The sequence below is a fragment of the Seriola lalandi genome, unplaced genomic scaffold (genome assembly GCF_002814215.2).
Source record: "Seriola lalandi dorsalis isolate HSWRI2012SDOR001 ecotype SW California unplaced genomic scaffold, Sedor1 jcf7180002054767, whole genome shotgun sequence".
Lineage (NCBI taxonomy): Eukaryota > Metazoa > Chordata > Actinopteri > Carangiformes > Carangidae > Seriola > Seriola lalandi.
This window is the reverse complement of record NW_019525320.1, coordinates 823,114-845,741: the sequence shown is the minus strand read 5'-3', so window position 1 is coordinate 845,741 and position 22,628 is coordinate 823,114. Positions and strand designations below refer to the sequence as shown.

General features: G+C 42.0%; 2 protein-coding genes across 4 annotated transcripts in view; both read left to right on the top strand.

Annotated features, from left to right (window-relative positions):
* Positions 1–5,256, top strand: part of ncoa6 (nuclear receptor coactivator 6) — an 11,922-nt gene extending 6,666 nt beyond the window's left edge. For 2 of the 3 annotated variants that reach the window (XM_023425081.2, XM_023425080.2), the window contains exons 11-17: positions 1–49; positions 156–3,192; positions 3,667–3,723; positions 3,866–3,896; positions 4,355–4,396; positions 4,641–4,774; positions 4,871–5,256. The exon at positions 1–49 is cut by the window's left edge and continues 188 nt beyond it. In XM_023425081.2, coding sequence (XP_023280849.1) covers positions 1–49; positions 156–3,192; positions 3,667–3,723; positions 3,866–3,896; positions 4,355–4,396; positions 4,641–4,774; positions 4,871–4,917 — 3,397 coding nt within the window. In that variant the 3' untranslated portion in view covers positions 4,918–5,256. The remainder of the gene's footprint in view (positions 50–155; positions 3,193–3,666; positions 3,724–3,865; positions 3,897–4,354; positions 4,397–4,640; positions 4,775–4,870) is intronic. The other variant, XM_023425082.2, reaches the window with a different exon arrangement.
* A 738-nt stretch (positions 5,257–5,994) lies between these two features.
* On the top strand, positions 5,995–21,082 carry LOC111668910 (DNA topoisomerase I, mitochondrial-like). Its single transcript, XM_023425062.2, has 21 exons — positions 5,995–6,144; positions 6,463–6,487; positions 8,370–8,466; positions 9,146–9,284; positions 9,649–9,704; positions 9,877–9,981; positions 10,080–10,170; positions 10,286–10,371; positions 10,521–10,636; positions 10,725–10,846; positions 10,957–11,079; positions 11,164–11,351; positions 14,259–14,403; positions 14,524–14,667; positions 14,837–15,022; positions 15,639–15,707; positions 15,829–15,943; positions 17,194–17,321; positions 17,474–17,568; positions 17,850–17,999; positions 19,843–21,082. The coding sequence occupies exons 1-21, from the start codon at positions 6,112–6,114 to the stop codon at positions 19,943–19,945; spliced, it is 2,316 nt and encodes a 771-aa protein (XP_023280830.1). The 5' UTR covers positions 5,995–6,111; the 3' UTR covers positions 19,946–21,082.
* Positions 21,083–22,628: the final 1,546 nt, after the last annotated feature.

The following is a 22,628-nucleotide window of genomic DNA, read 5'->3' as shown; positions in this document are numbered from 1 at the left end:
ACCGTCACCTGACAAAGCCAGAGGGATGCCCCTGATGGTGAACCCACAGGTGGGGGCCAAGTGCTGTGGCATATGTAAACATGACATTGACATTAACATCTGACAATCTGAATGTTGGTTGTTTGTACACCGTTTGTATGTGTTCTCCTTTCTAGATTGCAGGTACTGCGCGAAGAATGTCCCATCCTGATGTAGGCCAGGGTCCCCAAGGTACTGGATCTGAAGAGGCCCCTGCTGGGGCCCACCCAAAACAAGACAGGCCTGGTGGCCCAGAAATGGGGGTGCAGCCAGGAAATGGGACCCAACAGATGATGCCCAATCAGGGCTCCAACACTCACATGATGAAGCAAGGCCCCGGTCCATCACCAATGCCCCCGCACACTGGAGCCAGTCCCCAGCAACAGCTACCCACTCAGCCTCAACAAGGAGGTCCTATGGCTGGCCTTCATTTCCCTAATGTCCCCACAACCTCACAGAGCTCCAGGCCCAAAACCCCCAACAGAGCTAGCCCCAGGCCATACCACCATCCCCTCACTCCAACTAATCGTCCACCCAGTACTGAGCCCTCCGAAATCAACCTTTCACCTGAGAGGCTAAATGCCTCAATTGCAGGGCTGTTTCCTCCCAAAATCAACATTCCTCTGCCACCTAGGCAACCTAACCTAAACAGGGGATTTGATCAGCAAGGTCTTAACCCAACAACTCTGAAAGCCATTGGGCAGGCCCCTCCTAGCCTAACTCTATCAGGCAACAACAACAATGGCAGTACGGGTGTAAATAACACTAACAACAGTCAACAGCCTTTCTCTGCTGGCACTGGAGCAGGGGGTGCAGGTGCTAAGCCCGACAAGCCGCCTGGAGGGCAGGGTAAGAGGGCAAGTCCTAGCAATAGTCGGAGGTCAAGTCCAGCTTCTAGCCGCAAGTCGGCCACCCCAAGTCCAGGAAGACAAAAGGGGACAAAAATGGCCATCACATGCCCTCCCCACCAGCAGCAGTTGGTCAACCCTCAGGGGCAAACCATGATGCTAAGCCCTACCTCAGTACCTCCAAGTCCAGTATCTATGCCTTCACAAGTGAGTGGGGGCATGGAGGCACAACAGACTCAGAGCCCCTTCCATGGGATACAAGGTAACCCTGCTGAGGGAGTTAGGGAAAGTCAGGGAATGATGACAGCAGAGCAGCGACAGATGCCTCAGCCTCAAACACAGCCTTTGAGGGAGTTATCGGCCCCGAGAATGACAAGTCCTCGTTTCCCTGTGGCTCAGCAGCCTAAACCTGACTTGGAGCTGCAGGCTGGCAGAGGTGATAGGCAAACGACACATGCACCTATGCAGGACTCTGAAGTATCACTTGCTCTCAGGGCAACTCCAACCTCCCTCAACCAGTTACTGGATAACACAGGTATCCCAAACATGCCTCTTCAGCCTGTACCTGTTAGGGATGTGATGGGAAAAGACAGCCCCAAGTCTGCTTTGGATCCAGACAGACCACTCCACAGTAATTCCCAGAGTACAGATGTTTCAGCCTCTGTCTCGACTACTGCCACTATAAGTGAATCGGAAGCTAAACCCAGACCTGCTGTTCCAGTCCCCACCAGCAGTCCTAACTTGCAGCCTGCTTCAATTCCCAGCTCTCACCCTAGCACTGTTTTGAACTCCAATACTACCCCCAGCCTTAATCAAAACCCCATCTCCAGTCTTGGTGTCAGTCCCAGTCCAAATGTAAATCCAATAACTACTCTTTGTAACACCCTCAGTACTAACACTAATACCACCCCGAGTTTAAACCCCAACCCAGTCACTTCTGGTCAGAGCAGTTCTGCCTTAGCTGTTAGTACCAGTTCTATCTCCAGCTCTGCTCTAAACCCAGCCAGTTCAGCTCTAAAACCAAACCCTAGTCCTAAACCTGTGACAAGTGTTCACTCAGTCATACAGATCCCTGCCTCCTCTAGCACCATTTCCCCCAACCAGATCACTGTGTTTGTCACCTCCAACCCCATCACCTCAGCCCCCACTCCCCAGGCACCCACATCTATGGTCTCCACCATGGTGGCTGTCCCTAACAAAAACATTAGACCTCAGGACATCCGGCAGCAGACCCCTGTCCCCCGACCTCCTCAGTTTATTGCCACCACCCCTGTATTTATCAACCCAATTTTCCAGGTCCCGGGTGCACCTGTGGCTCCGAATACCACAATGGTATCACAGTCAGTGACCATGGTGAGGCCTATCCAAGTGTCCACTACAAACATCCAACTTTCTCCTGCCCCAAGCTCCACCCAGTCCTCGGGGGCTAACATGACCGGCACTCAGCCTGCCAGAAGTGCTGTTGGACAGGTCCAGATTGCTACTACTATGTCATCATCAGCCCCACTTGGTACTCTCACAACTCCTCAGCAAATTAACTCAGTGGCTCTCAAAACAGAAAATGTAGGTGAGGCAATTTCTGCTCAGAAAGCTAGTCCTCCGGTCCAGCAGCCATCTCCTCATCCAAGCCCGTCAGCTGCATCTCCCTTTCAGCCACCCCTGGCTTCTCCACCTCCCTGCTCTAGTCCTGGGGTTGTAAACACCATTCGGAAGACCACCATGTCCCCATCTCTCGCGGCTCAAGTGAAAAGTAAACCTGCACAGGCTTCTGCAGCTGTTTCTGGTTCAGCTGACTCTCAGCAAAGTCCTGTGGAAAGGCCTGCAGAGGGGCCCACTGTGGCTGTGCCACCGCAGGTCTTTCATCCTCCTGCTAGTCCTGCCATTCAGACTGAAGCACCAGCTCCCCATCAAAGTGCTGTTGCTCCAAACAACATTACTCCATCTGCAGTCTCTTCTCCAATCCCAGTTCCTGGCCAAGTTGCTGTTCCTACTCAGATTGTTACCCAGGCTGCAATAACTGCACCAGCTACAGTAACAAGTCCAGCCCAGCCTATAACCTCTCAAGCTCCTATTGTCACTGTAGTTGGCACTACCACAGACGCCGCTTCTGCTACCTTACTCTCTACGGTCGCTCCTGTACAAAGTCCCGTACCGTCCATTGTTCCAATTGCTGCTGCAGCTGGACCTGTGCAGGAGGTTCCCCCGACCACATCCTCTCCAGTTGCTAACCCCAGCGGAGTTCCACCAGTTCAGTCTGACGCCCCAGTGATGGAGCCTCCCATGCCCCCAGCTGCAGCACCTCATGAAACCACTCAAACCACCCCAGGTAAACACACAATTATGACCCAAAAAAACATCGGGTAAGTCTGCATGTATCAAGTAAACAGGATAAGAATGATATTTTGGCCATAATTCTTTGTCAGGTCAAACTGATGACTACACATACCGTGTGTCACTGCTAACTAAGGGTTAGTTATAACATGTCATGTAACATGTTATGCAACTTCAAGTGTCATGCAACCTTAAGTATTAAGTTTTCTTGGGTTTGAACATTTTGCAAGGAAATATTTTCTTTTTGTTGTTGGAAAACAATTGCTCTATGCAAAACCATTGATAACTGGAGGGCTTAGTAGAGAGGAGACTGTTAGACAGTTAGGCAAAGCTTCTGCTCAACACCCAGCATATGTACATAGCCACTTTATATATGGTTTTAGTTGAACAATCTGATGTATATTTCTTACCAATAATTTGTTTTACATATTCAAATGTGTCAGTTGAACTATCTCATAATTTTCCCTAGCACCTATTCCACAAGAAGTCCCACAGTCTCAGGAACCTGTTGCTACCGAGAAGACAGGTAAGTGTATCCATCCTTTTTTTTTTTTTTATGTTCTTTTAAGAAGTTATTGGAAATGCTTGTCTTTTAAACGGGAAAGAACAATTGTAGTCTTATTGTAAGTAATTGTCTTAGAAATAAATCTTGTCTTTGTCCTATTCAGGTGAAGAGGTCTCAACAGGTTCTGAGCAGGGGTAAGAGTCCTTCATAACGATTGTATTCTTTTAATTGCTGTGTTGTTGATTAGCTGTGTAATGCTTAATGTGCTGGGGTTTATTAAGGTGTCCGTTGCTATTGATCTCTGAAAAGTTGGCCTAGTCTTAAAACCCGTGCTCCTGAAGGAGAAATGCTTAGACATTTCTAACTCTACTGAAACTCAGGGAGTTCATTTGGTTGGCCAAGCGGGTGAAAACAATGAGCCACGTGGCCTCAGCACTTGGTATGTATGATTAGCATGCAATAATATAAAAATATTAATGCATGTCAGAAGTTTAAATAAAGAACAGCCTATCACAAAGAAAGCTGTACTACTCCTCTGACCGTTATGGCCATATCTCTTTTCCTGGGGATTGTCATAATATGGTGGGGAAGTGAAGCCATGTTTGTTCAGCACAGTTTATAGTTTACCGCTGTTTTTCCACTTCTATCACAGATGGGCAAAGAAAAGAAAGACGCCCATCAACTTAGTCCCAAGGTATGTATTTTAACATGTTGGCGCTGCAAAGACACAAGCAGTGATCATATCGACGTAGTGGATGCTGTCGGGATGAAGACGGACAGTATCTGTGGTAGACGAGGAAAAACAGCAGTCCTGAGTGGTATTATACCTTTCTCTGAGTAGAGCAGAGTTAACTCACACCTGTGCATGTTTAATAACACATCCTTGCGTTGTCCTTTTCTTCCTTGTCGTTTGTTGTTTTTCTGTGTGGTCCTCCCAGAGCTGCTGTGGAGAAGCCCAAGGGACCGAGCAGACGCAGCTCCCGGGCAGAGAAGGAGGTGGAGGAGGAGCCAGTAGCAGACAGTGGCATTAGGAAGAGATCAGCCAGGCCTGGAACCAGTGCTGCTGTAAAAGGTAAACACACAAGAAGAATATCTCTCACTGCACCTAAGCTATACATATGGTATTACTACCTGTTTCCCTAATGCACCTGTATGTGCTTTTAAACAGAAACTGGAGCGAGCCCCACCCAAGCCAAACGAAGGAAGTCTAAATAGACACAACTGCAGTTGTGACAACCTGTGAACTGTACTGTAAATGTTTTTGTTTTCCGCTGTGAATCATTTGATATCGGTTTCTCTGTCCCAGATTATGAATTTTCATTGGAAGAGGAAACCCTGTACAGATTGTTTTAAAAAGAATTATGCTATTGTTTTGTCCATGCTATTATGTGAGATTGTAGTTAGAATGTGTGCATACAGTATGTGTTTGTGTGAATGTGCTTTTTATATTAAATGCTGGATTAATCATGTGAAGACTGATAATGGAGCTTGTTATGATTGTATAATTATGTTGTAAAACTGAATTAAATTTTCTACTGCTTTTGTTCCGTGAAACTGAGTAATATGATTCATGTATTTTCCCAAGGGCCTAAGCTTTGGTCACAGTTTTTTAATTCTTCCCAATACTGTGTTAAACTCCTAGATTTCTGAGAAGCACTTAGTAGAGGGCGATGTTAATAGTCAGGTCTCCTCTCCCTTTACGTGAAGAGAAATTGAAGTACAGACGGCACCTAATGCTCACCAACGGAAATGCAGGTGTGTAGTAGTGAAGTGAATAGTAGACTGCTCCGACTGATATATTAATATTTGTGACTAATCATTATGTGATTAATACTGAAGCATCAGTGTGTAAGCAGCATGTTCCTGTTGTAGCTGCTGGAGGGTTGAAGTTTGATGTACAGTTTTATACACAGGGACACCAGATAAATACTGAGGTGTTGTGGGATGTTTTACCTGTCTGTACCCCATTTCTCATAAGCCTTCCATGAACCGCCTGTAACATAAAGCATTACAAAGATTCCTTTTGAAAAATATGTTGCTTATAAGAAGTGAATTACTCATATTACTACTGATGGCTGATAGTAGGAATTGATAGGGTATAAGGGGAATTCAGGATCCACTGAAGCTGCTACGCCCCAGCAGAAACAAGTCCTTTATGAACGTAGTAAAATAGGCTAATAATGAGAGAAATTAAAGTGTCCACACTGGCTTGATGGCTGATATTTGGATTGTGCCTCAGGTAGGGAGCACGCAGAGTATCTTCTGTGTTCAGGTTGGTGTGAGCATGCGCAGTCCGTGAACGTTGGGACTCCATTCCAGTGTGTCAGTGAGGGTTCCCTGAGCCTCGCATCCTCAACAGCTGTCTACTGTGATAACTTCACCTGCTTTACAAACAAAAACAACTTGACCATGAGCGGAGATCATGGACATGGAGGCTCTCAGGTAGCTTTTTGTCAATAATTCGTGTTTTTCTGGTCAGTTTGTATGAATTCCTCGGCAATAACGGACATAACTGACAAGTATTAATCGTCTTGGTGTGAAATAACGGTGAAGAAATGTTAGCTAATGTTACAAGTTACGCTGCTCTCTTTGTCATTTCAGTGAAAACTTTGAAATTATGTGCAGTATTTGCGTTTTGTTGCAGCAAAAATAAACGTTATTTCTCGGGTACAGCTGTATGCCAATTGAAACTTGAATAACCCGAGCTACCGGCATTTTCAAAATTGAAATATTAAAAACATCCTTTTTCACAATTTCCAGGTCAATTCGGGATCTAAAGGAAGCGGTAGGTCCTCTGATGAGGATTTTTTTATTCATACTGACCCTGATTTCCAGTCAGAATCGTGATCTGTCTACTGTTAGTTGTTAAAAGGACAGAAATGGCGTCCCAGAGACTAAGTCCCTTCTCCTCCACTCTCTTGCGGCTATTGTTCAAAAAGAGGGTCTGAAATGTACACTTGCCACCCTCGGTTTTTTAATCTGATGAGGTATTCCGAAAGGGCCTGGCATCGTGTTTATTTTGCATGCTTTAGATTGATAATGTGTGCGTGCATTTACAACGAATTTTGGAGCCGAAAGTGGCAGAATTGGGGCTGAGGACTTAGTCTCTGCGCCATTTTCTTTTTCTGTATGTAGCGGTCAGGGCGCCGATCGGTGAGCCAACTGTCTGCCGTGATATGGAGGCGAGAGCTGGGAGCTTATCGCCTCTCCCTGCCCGTATCTCACCACCAGCTGCACTCTCGCCTCCATCTCCGTGCGAGAGACATTTATCTGCACTGCCAACAGGGAATCCTCACGCATGAGTTTGTAACTCAAAGTCACAGAAAAGAAAAGTTACAGTACGTGATTAAAAGCATATGCGTTCAGCAGTCTTTTTTTGTTGTTGTTGTTGTCGCACAAATTATACTATCCGCACAAGAGTAACCGTTACTATTATAAAGTTGAGAGGGCTTTTTTTTTATTTCTTGATGGCTTAATTTGCAGCCTGATTTGCTGTTGATAAAAGCAGTCTGTAGGTTTATAGCTGGGATGTGTGTTACTGTTTCATGTGACAATAGCAGATAACGCTTTTATTAAACTGCCATGACAACAGGGGGCCACGAGGTGATGATCAAGCCAAACCAGGTCTACCTCAGGTGGGGTTTCACTCAGCGGGAAATATTCTTAGTACGAAGACTCATGTAAAATTGTTAACAGTATAACCATTTGAGAAGCTGCACTGAGAGTAGGAAAACGATTTTGCCTCTCAAGTGTTACCTCATAGTTCCTATTAAAAAAATACATCAAAAGTTGGACAACAGCCTGCTGAAAAAAAAGTTGTTTAATATTGGAGGTGATGAATATTGTTAGAACATAGTTGTAATATTACAGCGATCTTGTGGTAAACACTAAAGCAGGGATAGGCAAATAGCAGCCCAAAATAATTTTCCCCACAGGGAAAGCTGATGTTTTCCTTTTATAGTTTATCAAACCTTTTAGATCATTTCTCATCAATCTACTGTAGTTAACAGTGTATATACATGGCTTATGTAAATCCTAATAAATATGACAGGATAACATCTAACAATAGTCAACACTTGGCTTGTCAAACACATATACTTGGCAGTCTAACAGAAATGACCTGCTGATTAAAAAAAAGAAAAAAGGTTTCTAAGGCAACAACAACATTTACGACACCTCCAGTCGGCCATACAGTAAATGAGGTCAGCCACTGTCAATTTTGAGTCAGTTTATTGCCAAATGAGTGTTAAATGAGCTACTGTAGCTCTGTTAGCCTTCACAAAATGACACCTGCATTCAAACATGATCCTAAATACAAATAAAACACTTGAAAATAAAATATATGCAGCATACAATAGATATCTGCATCACCACCGCAACTATAAAACTATGTTGGCGTCTCATCGAACAGTGCTGAAAAAACTGACCTGTGGTTGTACGTAATTGTTGACCCCTGTATGGAACTGGGGTTTGCTTTTGCTTTTTTCTCTTCAGTTTATGTGAATACACCTCCTAGCTCAAATAAACACTAGGGACATCTAGATCTATAAGCGTAGACAGCTAAATGAAAAGACTGATTCTTGTATATACACAATGGGCAAAAATATTCTGTTTTCAGACTTTTTTTTAATGCAGCGAAACAAGTTGATATCTCCTTTGTGTCATAGATACTCACAAACATAAAGACAAGCACAAAGACAAGGAACACAGACACAAAGATCACAAGAAAGACAAGGAGCGAGAGAAACTGAAGCACAGCAACAGGTAAGGAAATCTACATTTTCCTTCCTTTCTTTTTTTTTTACAGTACGTGTGTTGAGTCTGTCTTAAGCTATTATTTGTGTACTGAAGTTGCCTACAGCCCCTGAAATTATTATTTTTTCAGTATTACCTCTTAACATGCACTTATCCTCACAAAGCTTCATTTTTACCAGTATGAATTCTGGTGGTTTTAGCTGTCATAACTGAATCTTAAACGACAAGGATAATGACACAGATTCTGTCCATTCAGAACATATAAAAAAAAGGCAAGCTTTTCCACAGACATGAAAGAATCACAGAGGGTAATGCTCATTTCATTGAAACTGACAGGAACCCTGCCATGTTAAATCAGCAAACATACATCACAATGACTGGCGAAAATGTGCTTTTATGAATGACATCTGCAGCTCATTTGTAATTTGAACCAGTATGGACATTTGCTATGGTTTCTTTTTGTCTGGTTGAAATACTTGTGGGCTGCAGTATATTAGCAAAGTCACGACTTTGGCCATTTCTGCTGGCAGCCGTCCCCGACACTGTCATTATTTGTCAAAAACAGTTACATTTGTATTGCTGGTGGTTGCTGCTTTTTTTTTTTTTTTTTTTCTGTGTCTCTATGCATCTGGAGCACGTCTGACCTCTTCGCACTTGATCTCTGACCTCTGTGGCTTCTGTGTTCCAGCGAACATAAGGAGCACTCTGAGAAGAAACACAGAGACAAAGACAAAGAGAAGCTGAAGCACAGCGACGGCAGCTCAGACAAGCACAGGGAAAAACACAAAGAGAAAGACAAGGACAAAGAGAGGAGGAGAGAGGAGAAGGTCTGTTCATAGTCAGTCTGTCTTTTATGAAAGGCGGTAGAGGCCTGTCATGAAAATATTATGTTTTGTCATCATTAAAGAATAATTATTTTGGTGCATTAACATAAAAGCTTTGTTTTCTCATGATCATCATTTTTTTGTGGTTTTGATATAACTCTTGTGTTTATTGATGTATCCCAGTGTCTTCCAGAAATTGCAGTCATGAGAAAACAAAACATAAAACTAATAAGTATACAGATGGCAACTCCAGCCCCCCGTGAACTCTGACCATAAGTTAAAGTTTAGACAGTTTAAACACTGTTGAAGTGAATTTTAATTATCCACAGATGGGAAAATCTAATATGTTTTTCCCTGTCTCTCACAGATCAAATCATCCCATGTAGACAGGCCTAAAAAGGAGAAGGAAAATGGACACGTAAGGTAAACAGCATCACTTTGTTGTGTCTGATGTGAAATGAAAGTAATTATAAAGCAGCTCCAGCCATAAATCATTTTGGAAAGAATTAACCGCAGGCTTAGCTATTGCTTCGTTATGGTGAATGGGATATTGCTTCACTAATATGCAATTCCATATCTCCAATGTGCGACTCAGAGACACAAGCCCAGCAGCCATAAAGAGCGAGCCTGAAGAAGACAACGGCTTCTACCCCTCTCCCCAACACAACAAGTCCACCAAACGAGAGTACGACAATGAAGAGTGGGTATCGTTCAAATGAATCCAAATCATTTATAGAATTGGTTGTCTATAATTCTGTGTTATGAGACACAATTTGATTATCAATATACTGTTCTCAGATTTGAATACAAGCCCAAAAAAGTCAAGACAGAACACGACAAAAAGGCAAAGAAGAGGAAACATGAGTACGAAGAAGATGAGGAGGACGAGGTTCATTTTTTGTTTTTGTACATCATTTTGATGAATGTGTTGTCATATTCTCCAGGCTGGAGTATTAGCTCTTTTATGTTCTCCGGATTTATTCTGCTCTCTCCACTTGTTTTAGGACATCAAGCCCAAAAAGAAGACAAAAGACAAAAAGGTAACAGAAGGAAAGAAAGCCAAAAAGGAAGAAGAGGAGAAGTGGAAATGGTAAGAAGATCATTTTGGGGTCAAATTGTTCTTTTCCTCAGGAAATTACACACCAAGAACAGTTAGCTGTTATAAACAGCCACTGAGAAGTAGATACCATATTTTTTCTGTTCTCTCACTGGTTTGTATTCTGTTGTTTTGATGATTAGGTGGGAGGAGGAAAGATACACTGATGGCTCCAAATGGCGCTTCCTTGAACATAAGGGTCCAGTGTTTGCACCTCCATACGAACCCTTGCCTGACAAAGTCAGATTTTACTACGATGGTGAGTCTGTGTAAAAAATAAGTTGTAACATTTTTTTTTTTTAATTATCTTCAGTCAAGACTAAAGTATAATTATTCCGTATTTGTAGGTAAGCCTATGAAACTTAGTGCTCCTGCTGAGGAGGTAACCACATTTTTTGCCAAGATGTTGGATCATGAGTACACCACTAAGGACATCTTCAGAAAGAACTTCTTCAAGGACTGGAGGAAGGTGAGGAGTGTGTCAATTACAGCACAAGAGCCACAGTCCACAGATGGTGTCAAGTCCAAGCATTTAAATTAAGCATGCTTCAGATATCTTATCTATCTCTTTTATTGTAGGAAATGACATCAGAGGAGAAGTCAAAGATCACTGACCTGAACAAGTGCAACTTCAGTGATATGAATGAGTACTTCAAGGCCCAATCAGAGGCCAGGAAACAGATGTCAAAAGAGGAGAAACAGGTAGACCTGCATTCATGCAGACTCTCCCAGCCCTAAAAACATCTTGCAATATCTCATTGTACTATATTTTTAAACACTTTGTAGAAAATCAAAGAGGAGAATGAGAGGCTCCTCCAGGAGTACGGTTTCTGCATCATGGACAACCACAAGGAGAGGATTGGAAACTTCCGCATTGAGCCGCCGGGCCTCTTCCGAGGACGAGGTGACCATCCGAAGATGGGCATGCTGAAACGCCGCATCAGACCTGAAGACATCATCATTAACTGTAGCAAGTGGGTAATCTCATTCCCGCCATTATCACTAGCCTCACTGCCATGAATTGTTACATTTTTATTTGATTTTAGGGATAGGAAGAACACAAAACCTGTGAATCTCAAGTTCTGTGTTTTTACCACAAGTTGGCCGGTCAAACCAATACAGGTGATGTTATGTAAAAGAATACTGTTGGTCTGAAGTATGAATTACAAGGGTAAATGTGAACGTGTGTGCTTGTGAGAAGAGGATATATTAAGTGGGTGCTTGTGGAGTTATTAGTATGTCAAAAGGTCACATTCAGACATACAGTCCCTGTCCTGTTCTTCACCATTATCTCCCTGTTGAACCTCTTTTTTTTCTTCTTCTTCTTCTTATGTCCCGTTATCTTTTCTTTCATCTTCTAACTGTCATGTTGTAATTGCTGGATTTATTTATGGAGGGAATACTTTTTCTTTTTATCTCTAAGCCTCCAGGGCAAGAGTGTGTGCAAGAGGGTTTATGGAAAGGCTAATTTGTTGCGTTCAGTTGCCATCCCAGGGACGCCGGCGAAAGAATGTACGTGCTGCATGTGGCACGTACAGTACAGCAGATGTATCACTGACACGCACTCGCACACATGCCGGCACTGTGTCAAAGGTAGTCTTCCTGTCCTGCCGTGTGTGTGCAAACAATAACACTACTCAGGGAGGATACGTTAACCCCCAACATACTGGTCACAATGGGGTTTGTTTTACAGTGGCATTTCTCTGTAGGGGAGAGTGGGGTAAGTAGTGGGGTAAAGTGCCTTTAAAGCAAGGGGATTACAGTAATGCCTCCAACTAAAATATGTTCATATAGTTTAGGATGTTGTGCATCCCTGGGAACAATCACTTTGGATCTTAAATAAACTGTTTGAGAAATATAGCTTTAGAAAAAAAAAGTGGGCTTGTGGCACAACTTGCCCTCGGTGCGGGGTAAGTTGTGCCATTAGAGAGAATACACTGGGGTAAATTGTGCCATTGATAATTGAAGTAAAACAGATCATTTTAATCTCACAAACGATAATGCTATATAAAAGCAAGACAAATTCAATACAAAATGACTTATTTAACGTTTATTTAACAAACAAGGCCTGACATGAACTTAAACAAGACATGAACACACCTAGACTCAGAGCAACTAAAATGAAAACCTAATCATGCAAATGATCTGCATCTGAATCTCTTCACAGATTCGGCCTACTACTGAACATCCCACTTTTCAATGCTGCATGGAAATGTGAACTTATGCTCCCTTCTAGCAGTACCACCAAGTTTTTGTGGTGTGGGTAGTTTCTTGAGCGCATCACCTTTAGGGATGACTCCTTCATCATTCTCTCTAAATGTGAAAATGGGCTTTCCATCAACAGACCTCTTACAACTTTGCTTCAGAAACTTTGCACTGATCTCATCACCTTCAACATTCTCCACCAATCCAACATAGTTATAGGATTTGGATTTTTTTACCTGCAAACCTCACAATGACAAAGTTACCAGCAGACAGATCACACCATCACCATCATCATCATCATCATCACTCTGGACATCTGAACTCTCATAATCAGTGGCATCGCTAAGTGGAGACTCGTTTGGCCACTGCTGTTCTTTCATAGCCTGGCTTTGTTACTTCTCCTATTTTTTTCTTATCCATATATCTTTTTATGGTCATCCTGCAGATCTTCATCTCCTTTCCAACCGGACACATCGTCTTCCCCTGTTGCACCTCTTTTACTGCTCTTTCCAATTTCTCAAGAGGAGTTGAAACCCTCTCTGTCTTCCGTTTGTATTCACGTGGCATGATGGATTTTGGTCTAAAATTAAGAATGTCACATAGTTTTAGTGATCAAATGAAAGAATACAATGTACAATAACAATAAAATACAATAAAGCAATATATAGTACATAATCATAAGGCACTTTGGCACAAATTACCCCAAGCCCACCATTTAAAAAAAAAAATGCATCCCCTAGCTGTTTTGAGCTTGCATCATGCTAACCGTATAGACTCATGGTGTAGCTTACTAAAGCACTAAAACATGTGTGAACTGTTTTCAAAGTTATCTATAATTGTTCAAACACAGCAATCAAAAAACCATGATCATAGAAAATTTACTTTGGAGGGCAAAAAATTGTTTTTTTTTACTTAAATGTGCTTACCTCTCAAGCCATGTGTCTCCCTTCTTTGCAGGATGAGTGAAATAGATGCCTCTTCAAAAATATGTGGTCACATGACCAAGTTCTTCTATGGTTTTCTAGATAACAGGGGTGGCACTACTTGCCCCTTGGCACTAATTACCTCACTCTCCCCTACTCTATTGTGTCATAGCTGAAGTGTTTATAATACAGAATTAATCATGGTCTGGTCTAGAGCTGCACAATTAATCGAAACATAATCGAAATCACAATATGGCCAAGTGCAATATCCAAATCGCAGGAGCTGCAATTCTTTTGATAAAGGTAAAACTTGTCACAACATTATTGTGCATTGTTAACACTATAAGCGTCGTGGTGCTTCAGAGACGCCGTGGCCTATAAATCATATTCTGCAGACGTAAAGGAAAATGTTTGTTTGGTACAAAGCCCAACAAAAATCACATCATCATTTTTATATTTTTTTCAGTGAAAAGGAAATGCAAAAAATACCCATTCCAACTGAATTCGCAATATCTGACAAAATAATCGCAATATGATTTTATTTTTGGTAATCGAGCAGCCCCAGTCTGGTCCATGGCTTATTGTATCAATGAAAAATGGAGGAATGCACCGTAATCAACACACAAGTAGAAACACAGCATCAGTGGAGTTAGACAGAAATGCTCCAAGCTGTGGAAAATGCTTTGCTAAACAAAGGGGGGAATGGTGTCAACATGTTTCTCATCTATCTAAATCTGCCTCCTTTTTCTGTAGGGACTCCAAGCACCCTAAACCTCCCCCAGGGACAAAATGGAAGGAGGTTCGCCATGATAACAAGGTGACCTGGCTGGCGTCTTGGACAGAGAACATCCAGGGCTCCATCAAGTACATCATGTTGAATCCTAGCTCCAGGATCAAGGTGCCTGCTGTCTCAACACTGAGCCTCCAGCTTCAGTTTTGTATTAATCCTAACCCGTATCGGAGGTTACATATTTTACCAGTATTTGACCAAAAGAGCTGTTTGTGTATGTTTGTGCAGGGGGAGAAGGACTGGCAGAAATATGAGACTGCCCGACGGTTGAAGAAGTGTGTAGATCGCATCCGAAACCAATATAGAGACGACTGGAAATCAAAAGAGATGAGGATCAGGCAGAGAGCTGTGGCGCTTTATTTCATAGACAAGGTGAGTAAAGTACGGTGAAATTGTAATGATAAAATACTAATACTTATTACAACCACCAATATTTTAACTTAGTTGATGCATGCACCCAAGTTTATAGAATAAATCCCTGAGAAAATGTGTCACCTTTACAACTTGATCATGATCCTAATGTATGGGGTTTCCCTCGTAGCTGGCACTGAGGGCAGGTAATGAAAAGGAGGAAGGCGAGACAGCGGACACAGTCGGCTGTTGCTCGCTGCGGGTGGAGCACATCAAACTGTACCCCAAAATGGATGACCAGGAGTACGTGGTGGAGTTCGACTTCTTGGGAAAAGACTCCATCCGCTACTACAACCGGATCCCTGTGGAGAAGAGGGTAAGAGAGGGAAAAGGAAAAGAGAGGAGAGGAGGTAAAGACAGAGCAGAAGGGAGACAAGAGGACCTGTGGCAGATACATTAAAGCACTGAACTGTGATATCTGGTTTTATTAGGGTGGTGCTGGGTGTGCATTTGACATTTATGTGAATTTAGTGTTAATGAGATAAGAAGTTGCCAGGCTGAGTAGGATGTTTGCACAGACAGGTGATCAGGCACTAAAACCTTTCCGCCTGCTCTGCCTCAGAGGTCGGTCTGTTTCCTGCTATTACCGGCATGTACTCACACACAATCTCACACACACACACACACACACACACACACACACCCACCCACACACACACACTAGTTATCTGTTATTTTCAGTCACAAACTCTTCAGCACACCTTTGCACTATCTAATGTACTGCTACACTTCCTCTTCTTCTGCATCCCTACATACATTTAGAAGTGTATACAAAAAAAAACACAAACCTACAATAAACCGCCTGCACTTGTCATCATGAACAGAAATAATATAGCACACCCATGTGGCAGAAATTTGATAGTGCATACATGAGCACAGTTAACTGAAGTGTTGAATTCATGCTCAGCAAATCTTTGTTGATTTCTTAACAGGTTTTTAAAAACCTTCAGCTGTTTCTGGAGAACAAGCAGCCAGAAGACGACCTCTTCGACAGACTGAATGTGAGAAACACACGTGAAAATCTATCTTTAAATTAATAATCATAATAATTTGTATCGCTCTGTTCCCCACCGCTTCTCTTTCCTCTGCTTTTCACGCTCTGCTTCTCTGTGTCTCCTGCAGACTTCTATTCTGAATAAACACTTGCAGGAGCTGATGGATGGACTGACAGCCAAGGTCTTTCGTACCTACAACGCTTCCATCACCCTCCAACAGCAGCTCAAGGAACTTACCTGCAGTGAGTGACAGCAGCCACAGCCAGTTACAACAACAACCACGACAACAACAAAGCAGCTCACTAGAATAACAGCCATGTAGTTTCTAAACACAAGTACACATTGAAATCACTCTTTGTGACGTTGCAAAATTTTACTGCGATTGTGGAATTCAACAAAAACTCAAGTTTGAAATGTAAAATGTAAAAGATGCGTTGACACATTTTGCCCATTGATTCTGGCAAGAAGTCTTCCTATAAACAAAAATTGCATAGGTCTTAATTGTTAGATTGCATGGTGCATGATGTTTTATAGTCTTTTGAAGCACCAAAGAAAATAATTGGACTTTAAATGTTCGGGAATTGGATCCAACACACATTGCTGTAAACTCAATAGATGATTACACTGGATGTAATAACAGGAATAACTTTAGGCGGATTGAGGTTACAGTCATATTGTTTATCAACATCAAGAGCAAACAAAACGAACACTTAAAAAAGTAATTAAATCCATTCAATAAATCAATGCCTGCAAGGAATTATAAAGTAACACAGTATAGGATTGTGGTTTTATCAGTAATCTGTCTCTTCAGTTGCATATTGCATAAATATGCATGTATATGTGTAACATGTAACAGGTGGCGTCTGTGTTGTGTTTGTTAGCAATGAAGATGCAGTGACACCAGGATCTCTTTGGAGTTTAAATCTGTTTATTCTGACAAGGACAGATAATAAAGCAGAACCTTCATGCAAATAAACCTGCTCGCTCCAGCTCCTCTCTCCCGCAGGACAGCAGTACAAAGGGCCTCGTAATGAAATATTCAACATGGAACATAAACTCATGTACAACAAAACATACCTGACAGGGACAAATAATAAAGCAGAACCACCTTGTAAATAATACTTGGTCCGCTCTAGCTCCAACACAAATGAAATAAATGAAGTGCGAAACAGGAATGTGAGCTTAGTTTACAGTATCATAGCGGAGAGGTGAAGGGGCCAAAGTGAATTTATACTGCGGTCTGTAGAAGAAGTGAAGGGGTCTGGGTTTTGAACTTGAAGTATACACATCCTAACTTTGAAAGCCTTCCCAGTCAATTAATATCTATATTTTGACAGATTATGTATAATTACATAAAGAAGAGGTCACTGTATAGATGGTTCAGTTACAAAAATACTATGAATAAAATATATTCTGCCTTTATATATTAATATGTAGGTCAATGATTTCAAATTTTAATCATTTTAAACTTCTCCTACCTTGTTGTGTCCAGCTGATGACAGCATCCCAGCTAAGATCCTGTCCTACAATCGGGCCAACCGGGCAGTGGCCATCCTCTGTAACCACCAGAGAGCTCCACCTAAAACATTTGAGAAGTCCATGCAAAACCTTCAGACCAAGGTAAAACTCATGTTACACCTTTCTTCGGTTTTTGTTGTCCCTCGAAATAACAGTGATGTCTCAGTAACATCTTGGCCACCTTAAAGTAAAATGTTGCTGATGAAGATGTTCCCTTTCCACATGATAAAGATGTGCGTTTGTTGTGATTGCAGATTGACGAGAAACAGAATCAACTGTCTGCAGCCAGGAAGCAGCTGAAGGCTGCCAAGGCTGATCACAAGGCTTCCCATGATGACAAGAGCAAAAAGTAAGAACGCCTGAGCGCTGCTAACCGGTGCAAGAGACTATCACAGTCTTATCCGTTACTTACTGAAAGCTCTTCATCTCAGGTGGGATGTAAGGCCACAAAGTTTTATCTGGTTGCCTCCTAAACATCAAGTTCATGATGTTTAGTTTGTCGGCATAGTTCTTCCTCCCTCTGTCTCTCCCTTGTCTCTGTTCCTCTGTGCATCTCGATCTGTGTCTCTTTCTCTTTCCCTCTGTACCTGTACTTATTCCTTCCTCTGTCTTCCTGTGTGTCTCTCTCAGGGCTGTGGAGGTGAAGCGTAAAGCTGTCCAGAGGATAGAGGAGCAGCTGATGAAGCTCCAGGTGCAGGCCACAGACAGAGAGGAGAACAAGCAGATTGCCCTGGGCACCTCCAAGCTCAACTACCTGGATCCACGCATCTCTGTTGCATGGTATGTATGTGATGCAGCAGATGTTGCTCACTTCAGTTTATTAACCACAAGCTATCGTTTGATTACAGGTGTCACTACAGTAAAAATAACTGACATTAAATTAGCAAACCACCTACTGTTTAATAGGCCAGCTTTCTCTGGGTGGGTGAGAGTGTGTGTGTGTGTGTGTGTGTGTGTGGGGGGGGGGGGGGGGGGGGGGTGCATATCTACCTTGGTGACAAAAGGCAGGAAATGCTCTTGCATTGTAGGAAAAGGAGCAGCACAAGCAAAAAAGCTAACGGCTGCAGAAGGAAAATAAGAGGAAGAAAAGCGTGTGAGTGTGAGGAACAATGGGGTTTGTTTCTAAAAGCCAGGGAGCGTCCCCAAACAGCACTCCTTCCTCCATGTGGGAAGTCAATGAGGAGCTGTCTGTGGCTGAATGGAGGGCCAGGCCTCAGAGACGGGGGAACAGTAGTCCGCCCTCCCTAACCCATGCCCCACAGCTATTTATGGAGAGCCTCCTCCTCAAGCACAATGGATACAGGAATGCTCCATGTTTTGCCTGGTTGTAAGGCGTAAGGGATGGGGTCCCCCCTAATAGGGTGGTGCATGGGAACCTGGTCTACACTGTAGTTGTATGTTTGTGAATATGTGTAACAGAGATGAAAACACTGAGTTGAGTCGGGTTGATTGGTGCCGGGGAGGCGTATTTTTCCTGTCATGCAGAGAGAAACCTTGTCAAATGAATTGGGAGCTTATCAGTTTTTTCTGTTTAGTTAGCCTCTAGCTAGCTATACCTATATATTATTCATTAGCAGTCCAACCTGAACTGTTTCATCGCCACCTTTTTCCGTACCGCGTAGCACCTTCATTCTTGCTATGTCTCTCAGTTGAGTTAACAGTTAGTCGGAATAGGGGTTTAATCCTAAATCAGAACAGGTGTGCCTTAAAATTTGAACCCTTATCACACAGGATTCCTGGCAGTCCTTGGTTTTAAATCTGCAATGTTTCATGCGCATCTTGGCGCATAATACTAGAATATAGCTGCGATGTTCCTGCATTTCAGAGCCCGAGCAGTCACGAGAACTGAAAACATTTTAAAGCCACCGGGCGTCTCAGCCAGAAATGTGACAGAAGTTCAGAATTCACGCCACAAGCCTCTTTCACTGCAGACATTTTGACTTTTTTGGTTTTTACTAATAACATTAACAATGCCCTGTTCTATCCAAGTGTCCCCGAACAGCATAACACAATAGACCTTCCTCACAGCAGACATTTTGGCATGTCATAACAGGAAGAGCAGAGTTGTAATCAATAACTTTAATAAGGGGGGCATTCCATTTAGTTGAGCTATAGTTTGAGGCCCTGGTGTTATGCAAGCTGGCTCCGTGTCACGGCTCACTGGGACAGAAGTGAGCCATCGTTAATGAAATTTGCTTGACCTGTATTTTTCCTGCAGTGACAAGTCAAAATGTATGTTGTGAAAAAGATCAATACCTGGACCTTGTCAAAGGAGTGAGTCAAAGTTTCACCATAAGTTCAGTATACTGTACATGTGGACTGTCTCTAAAGACACTGGATTATAGTGGATATACAGTGTAGTATAGTAATACATAGTGGACTCTTTCACAGTTCAGTATAAAAAGCAGTAAACAAACAATGGTCATTAATCAAGTCCCTACAACATTAACGCGGTGCACATGAGCTGAATAGTTTTAGATTTTTTCTGCTGACATCTGACTCACTGTCTAGTCGCCTTCATGGAATTTCCCAGATGTGAATAGTGAGTAGTGGATGCGGCCAGTGAGTGGCTGAGCTCAGTCATTTTTAGCCCTTAAACTGGTCCGTCCTCCCTCCTCTCCAGGTGCAAGAAATGTGACGTTCCCATTGAGAAGATCTACAACAAAACCCAGAGAGAGAAGTTCGCCTGGGCAATTGACATGGCTGAAAAGGACTACGAGTTTTAAACACACATGATGTTTTACCTTTTCTACCCAAGCCTTTGATTGTAAAGATGGTTTGTAGTTGATGTCAAATGATTCCACTGTGTGGTTACTGCAGGGCTGTAAAGGAAGACGCTAAAAACATTGTTAGAGCTGTGACCACAGATAAATAATTGTGCTGTACATATAGATTGGTTGTGAATATGGGATAATAACTCCTCAACTATTCGACCAAGCTCCCGAAGGGCATCGCTTTTTAAAAAAAAAAAAAAATCACAGTAGTGTGTATGTAGCTGCAGGTATCTGCCCATGATCAAACAACTATGAACACATTAGTATTATCTTTTGCCAGACACGACTGTACTGAAATTTGTAAGCCATCAGATTTATTGAGAAATTCTATATTCTCATAGAATAATGAATTAATAAATGTTTGTATGGGAAGACTGTGAGAAACAAAATGAGAGAGATAATGATATGATGAAATTCAATTTGTGGAATTTTAGTGTGAAAGATTGGTACAGTAAAATGAGCCTGACAGACTGATGACAGTGTGACGAATAGAAACCCTAGCACTATGCCCATATAACTATTAGCACACAGAATGTCATCTTTTTTTTTCTTTTTTTTTTTGTTTGATTTTGCTGTTTATTTCAGGGATGTACATATTTTTTGTCATTTCTCAGTGACTATGAATCATGTTTTTTTTTGTTGTTTTTTTTTTTTCAATGGGTGCTGTATGCATTGTCAACAAAAAGCTCTTCATTGCTCATATGCAACTTGTGTGTATGTGTGTGTCTGTTTCCACAGTTTTACAGTGAATAAGACGTAACGTTCCTCTCAGTTACTTGAAACAGCTGAAGTACAGCCTAATGTTTTGTGTGTCAGAGCTAAAAGTGACAGACATGTTTTTTTAAGAGGGATGTGGATTTTGCCAAAAAAAAAAATCACAGAAGTCTATCATTGTAGTGTGCTGTTTTTTTGTATTGCTATAATTAAGCAGAAAGTGTCTTCTTTGAATTGATCTCCAAATGTGAATGGATATTCCAACTTTTGTCATTAATATTTCCTGCTATTTGATCATTTCTCACACAACCCCTGATTGGTTGAATACTTATTGTTTTGAGCTTTGTAGTCTTCAGAATAAAACCCCCACCCGCCCCCTTTTGTCCTGACTGCTTTTTTTTTTGTGTGAGAAACAGCAGGCTCATTCCCTGAGTATACAACACATTACATAATCCTGTCAGAGGTAATCAGCAGCAATCAGTCAAGTGTGTATCAAATATGTATCGAAAGTAGTTCACTTATCAATTTTTATTTTTATTTTCACTTACGTACGTCCCTATTTACATAAATAATAAAAGTGAAACGTAGCCTTTTACCCAATTACATAAGGAGGAGAACAAAACAGCAAGAGATTGTGTTGGTATGTTAATCTGTAATTCAGTGCAGTATTAGTGCAGGGAAAATAATTATTAAGTTACCTGTTCATTGACAAGTTGTGATAAAGGTTATATTGAGGAGGCAGTACAGAATAAGTGGAGTGGCTGCGTCTTTAAGAGGCCGATACAGGCGCTCCTACTGGAGGGATGAGCTGCGTTAAGCGAACAAGAGATATACGAGGTTATACCGGAAGTAGGTTAAATATCTCCAAAATACATGCATGGAGTTTGCAATAACATGCAGCTCTTCGATGTGGGACTTCAGAACAGACCACATGTAAAGCAAGACTTTTTGACTGAAAGTTGAAGATCATGTAACAAAAGGCAATTCAATTTCAAAGATACCAAAAGATTTATCAACAAGTGCCAAGAGTAGTTAAATGCACTGATGATGGTTGTTAAGTTGAAGCCTTTCGGTGATGTGCAGCCATTGCTGAGCCATCCCAAGGTACAGCCTTAGAAATCCACACAGAGTTGATACAAACACTGCTGTGTTGTGAGTTTAATAAATGCATTTATGGCAGGGTACCCACCCATAAATTACTTATATATGAGGGCAACACAAAAATCCCATAACCTAATGTAAGGAGCCGAAAACTTGAAGAAGAGAAAAATCATCTGTACATCTCACCGTTTTAACTGTGTACTTCTGGATAGGTTTACATTTGGATACAAGTAAAATACGCCCTCAGTCAGTGCCTGTTAATGTCCCGTCAGGTCTGATGGGTATTCACAAATGAATGTCAAGCTACTTTACAGCACCAGGTGCATCCTTGGACATTACCTCTGTCCCCAGATGATGCCTTAGCTCAGTTAATGTAAATAATAACCTTTATTTACATGCAAAGTTTAAAAATATAATATCATAGATATTCATCCAGCTGTCATCTTTTTGAGGCAAGGAATGATGCATTTTTGAATTGGGTTGAAATTCTACAAAAAATGTTTTGAGAGCTACGGGCATGTCACATACATTTTGTAGTTGGGGCTGTGTGTTTCAATTTTCTTTGACTCTAATGTTATTGACAATAAAAATTACTAAAATGTTAAGATAATAATCACCTGAGAGGCAAAAGTTGATGTTACAATATAATCTCTATAACCCTATCAATTACTCCCCTCTGTCTCGTACAAAACAGCGTAAGAAGTTCTTTGACACGACTTTTATTGTGAAAACCCGCGGCGGATGCCTGGTTTTTGACTCCGGTCTGATGACACTGCTGGTGGTCGGCTTGGGGGGAAGGGCCTGCGCTGGCTGGATCTAA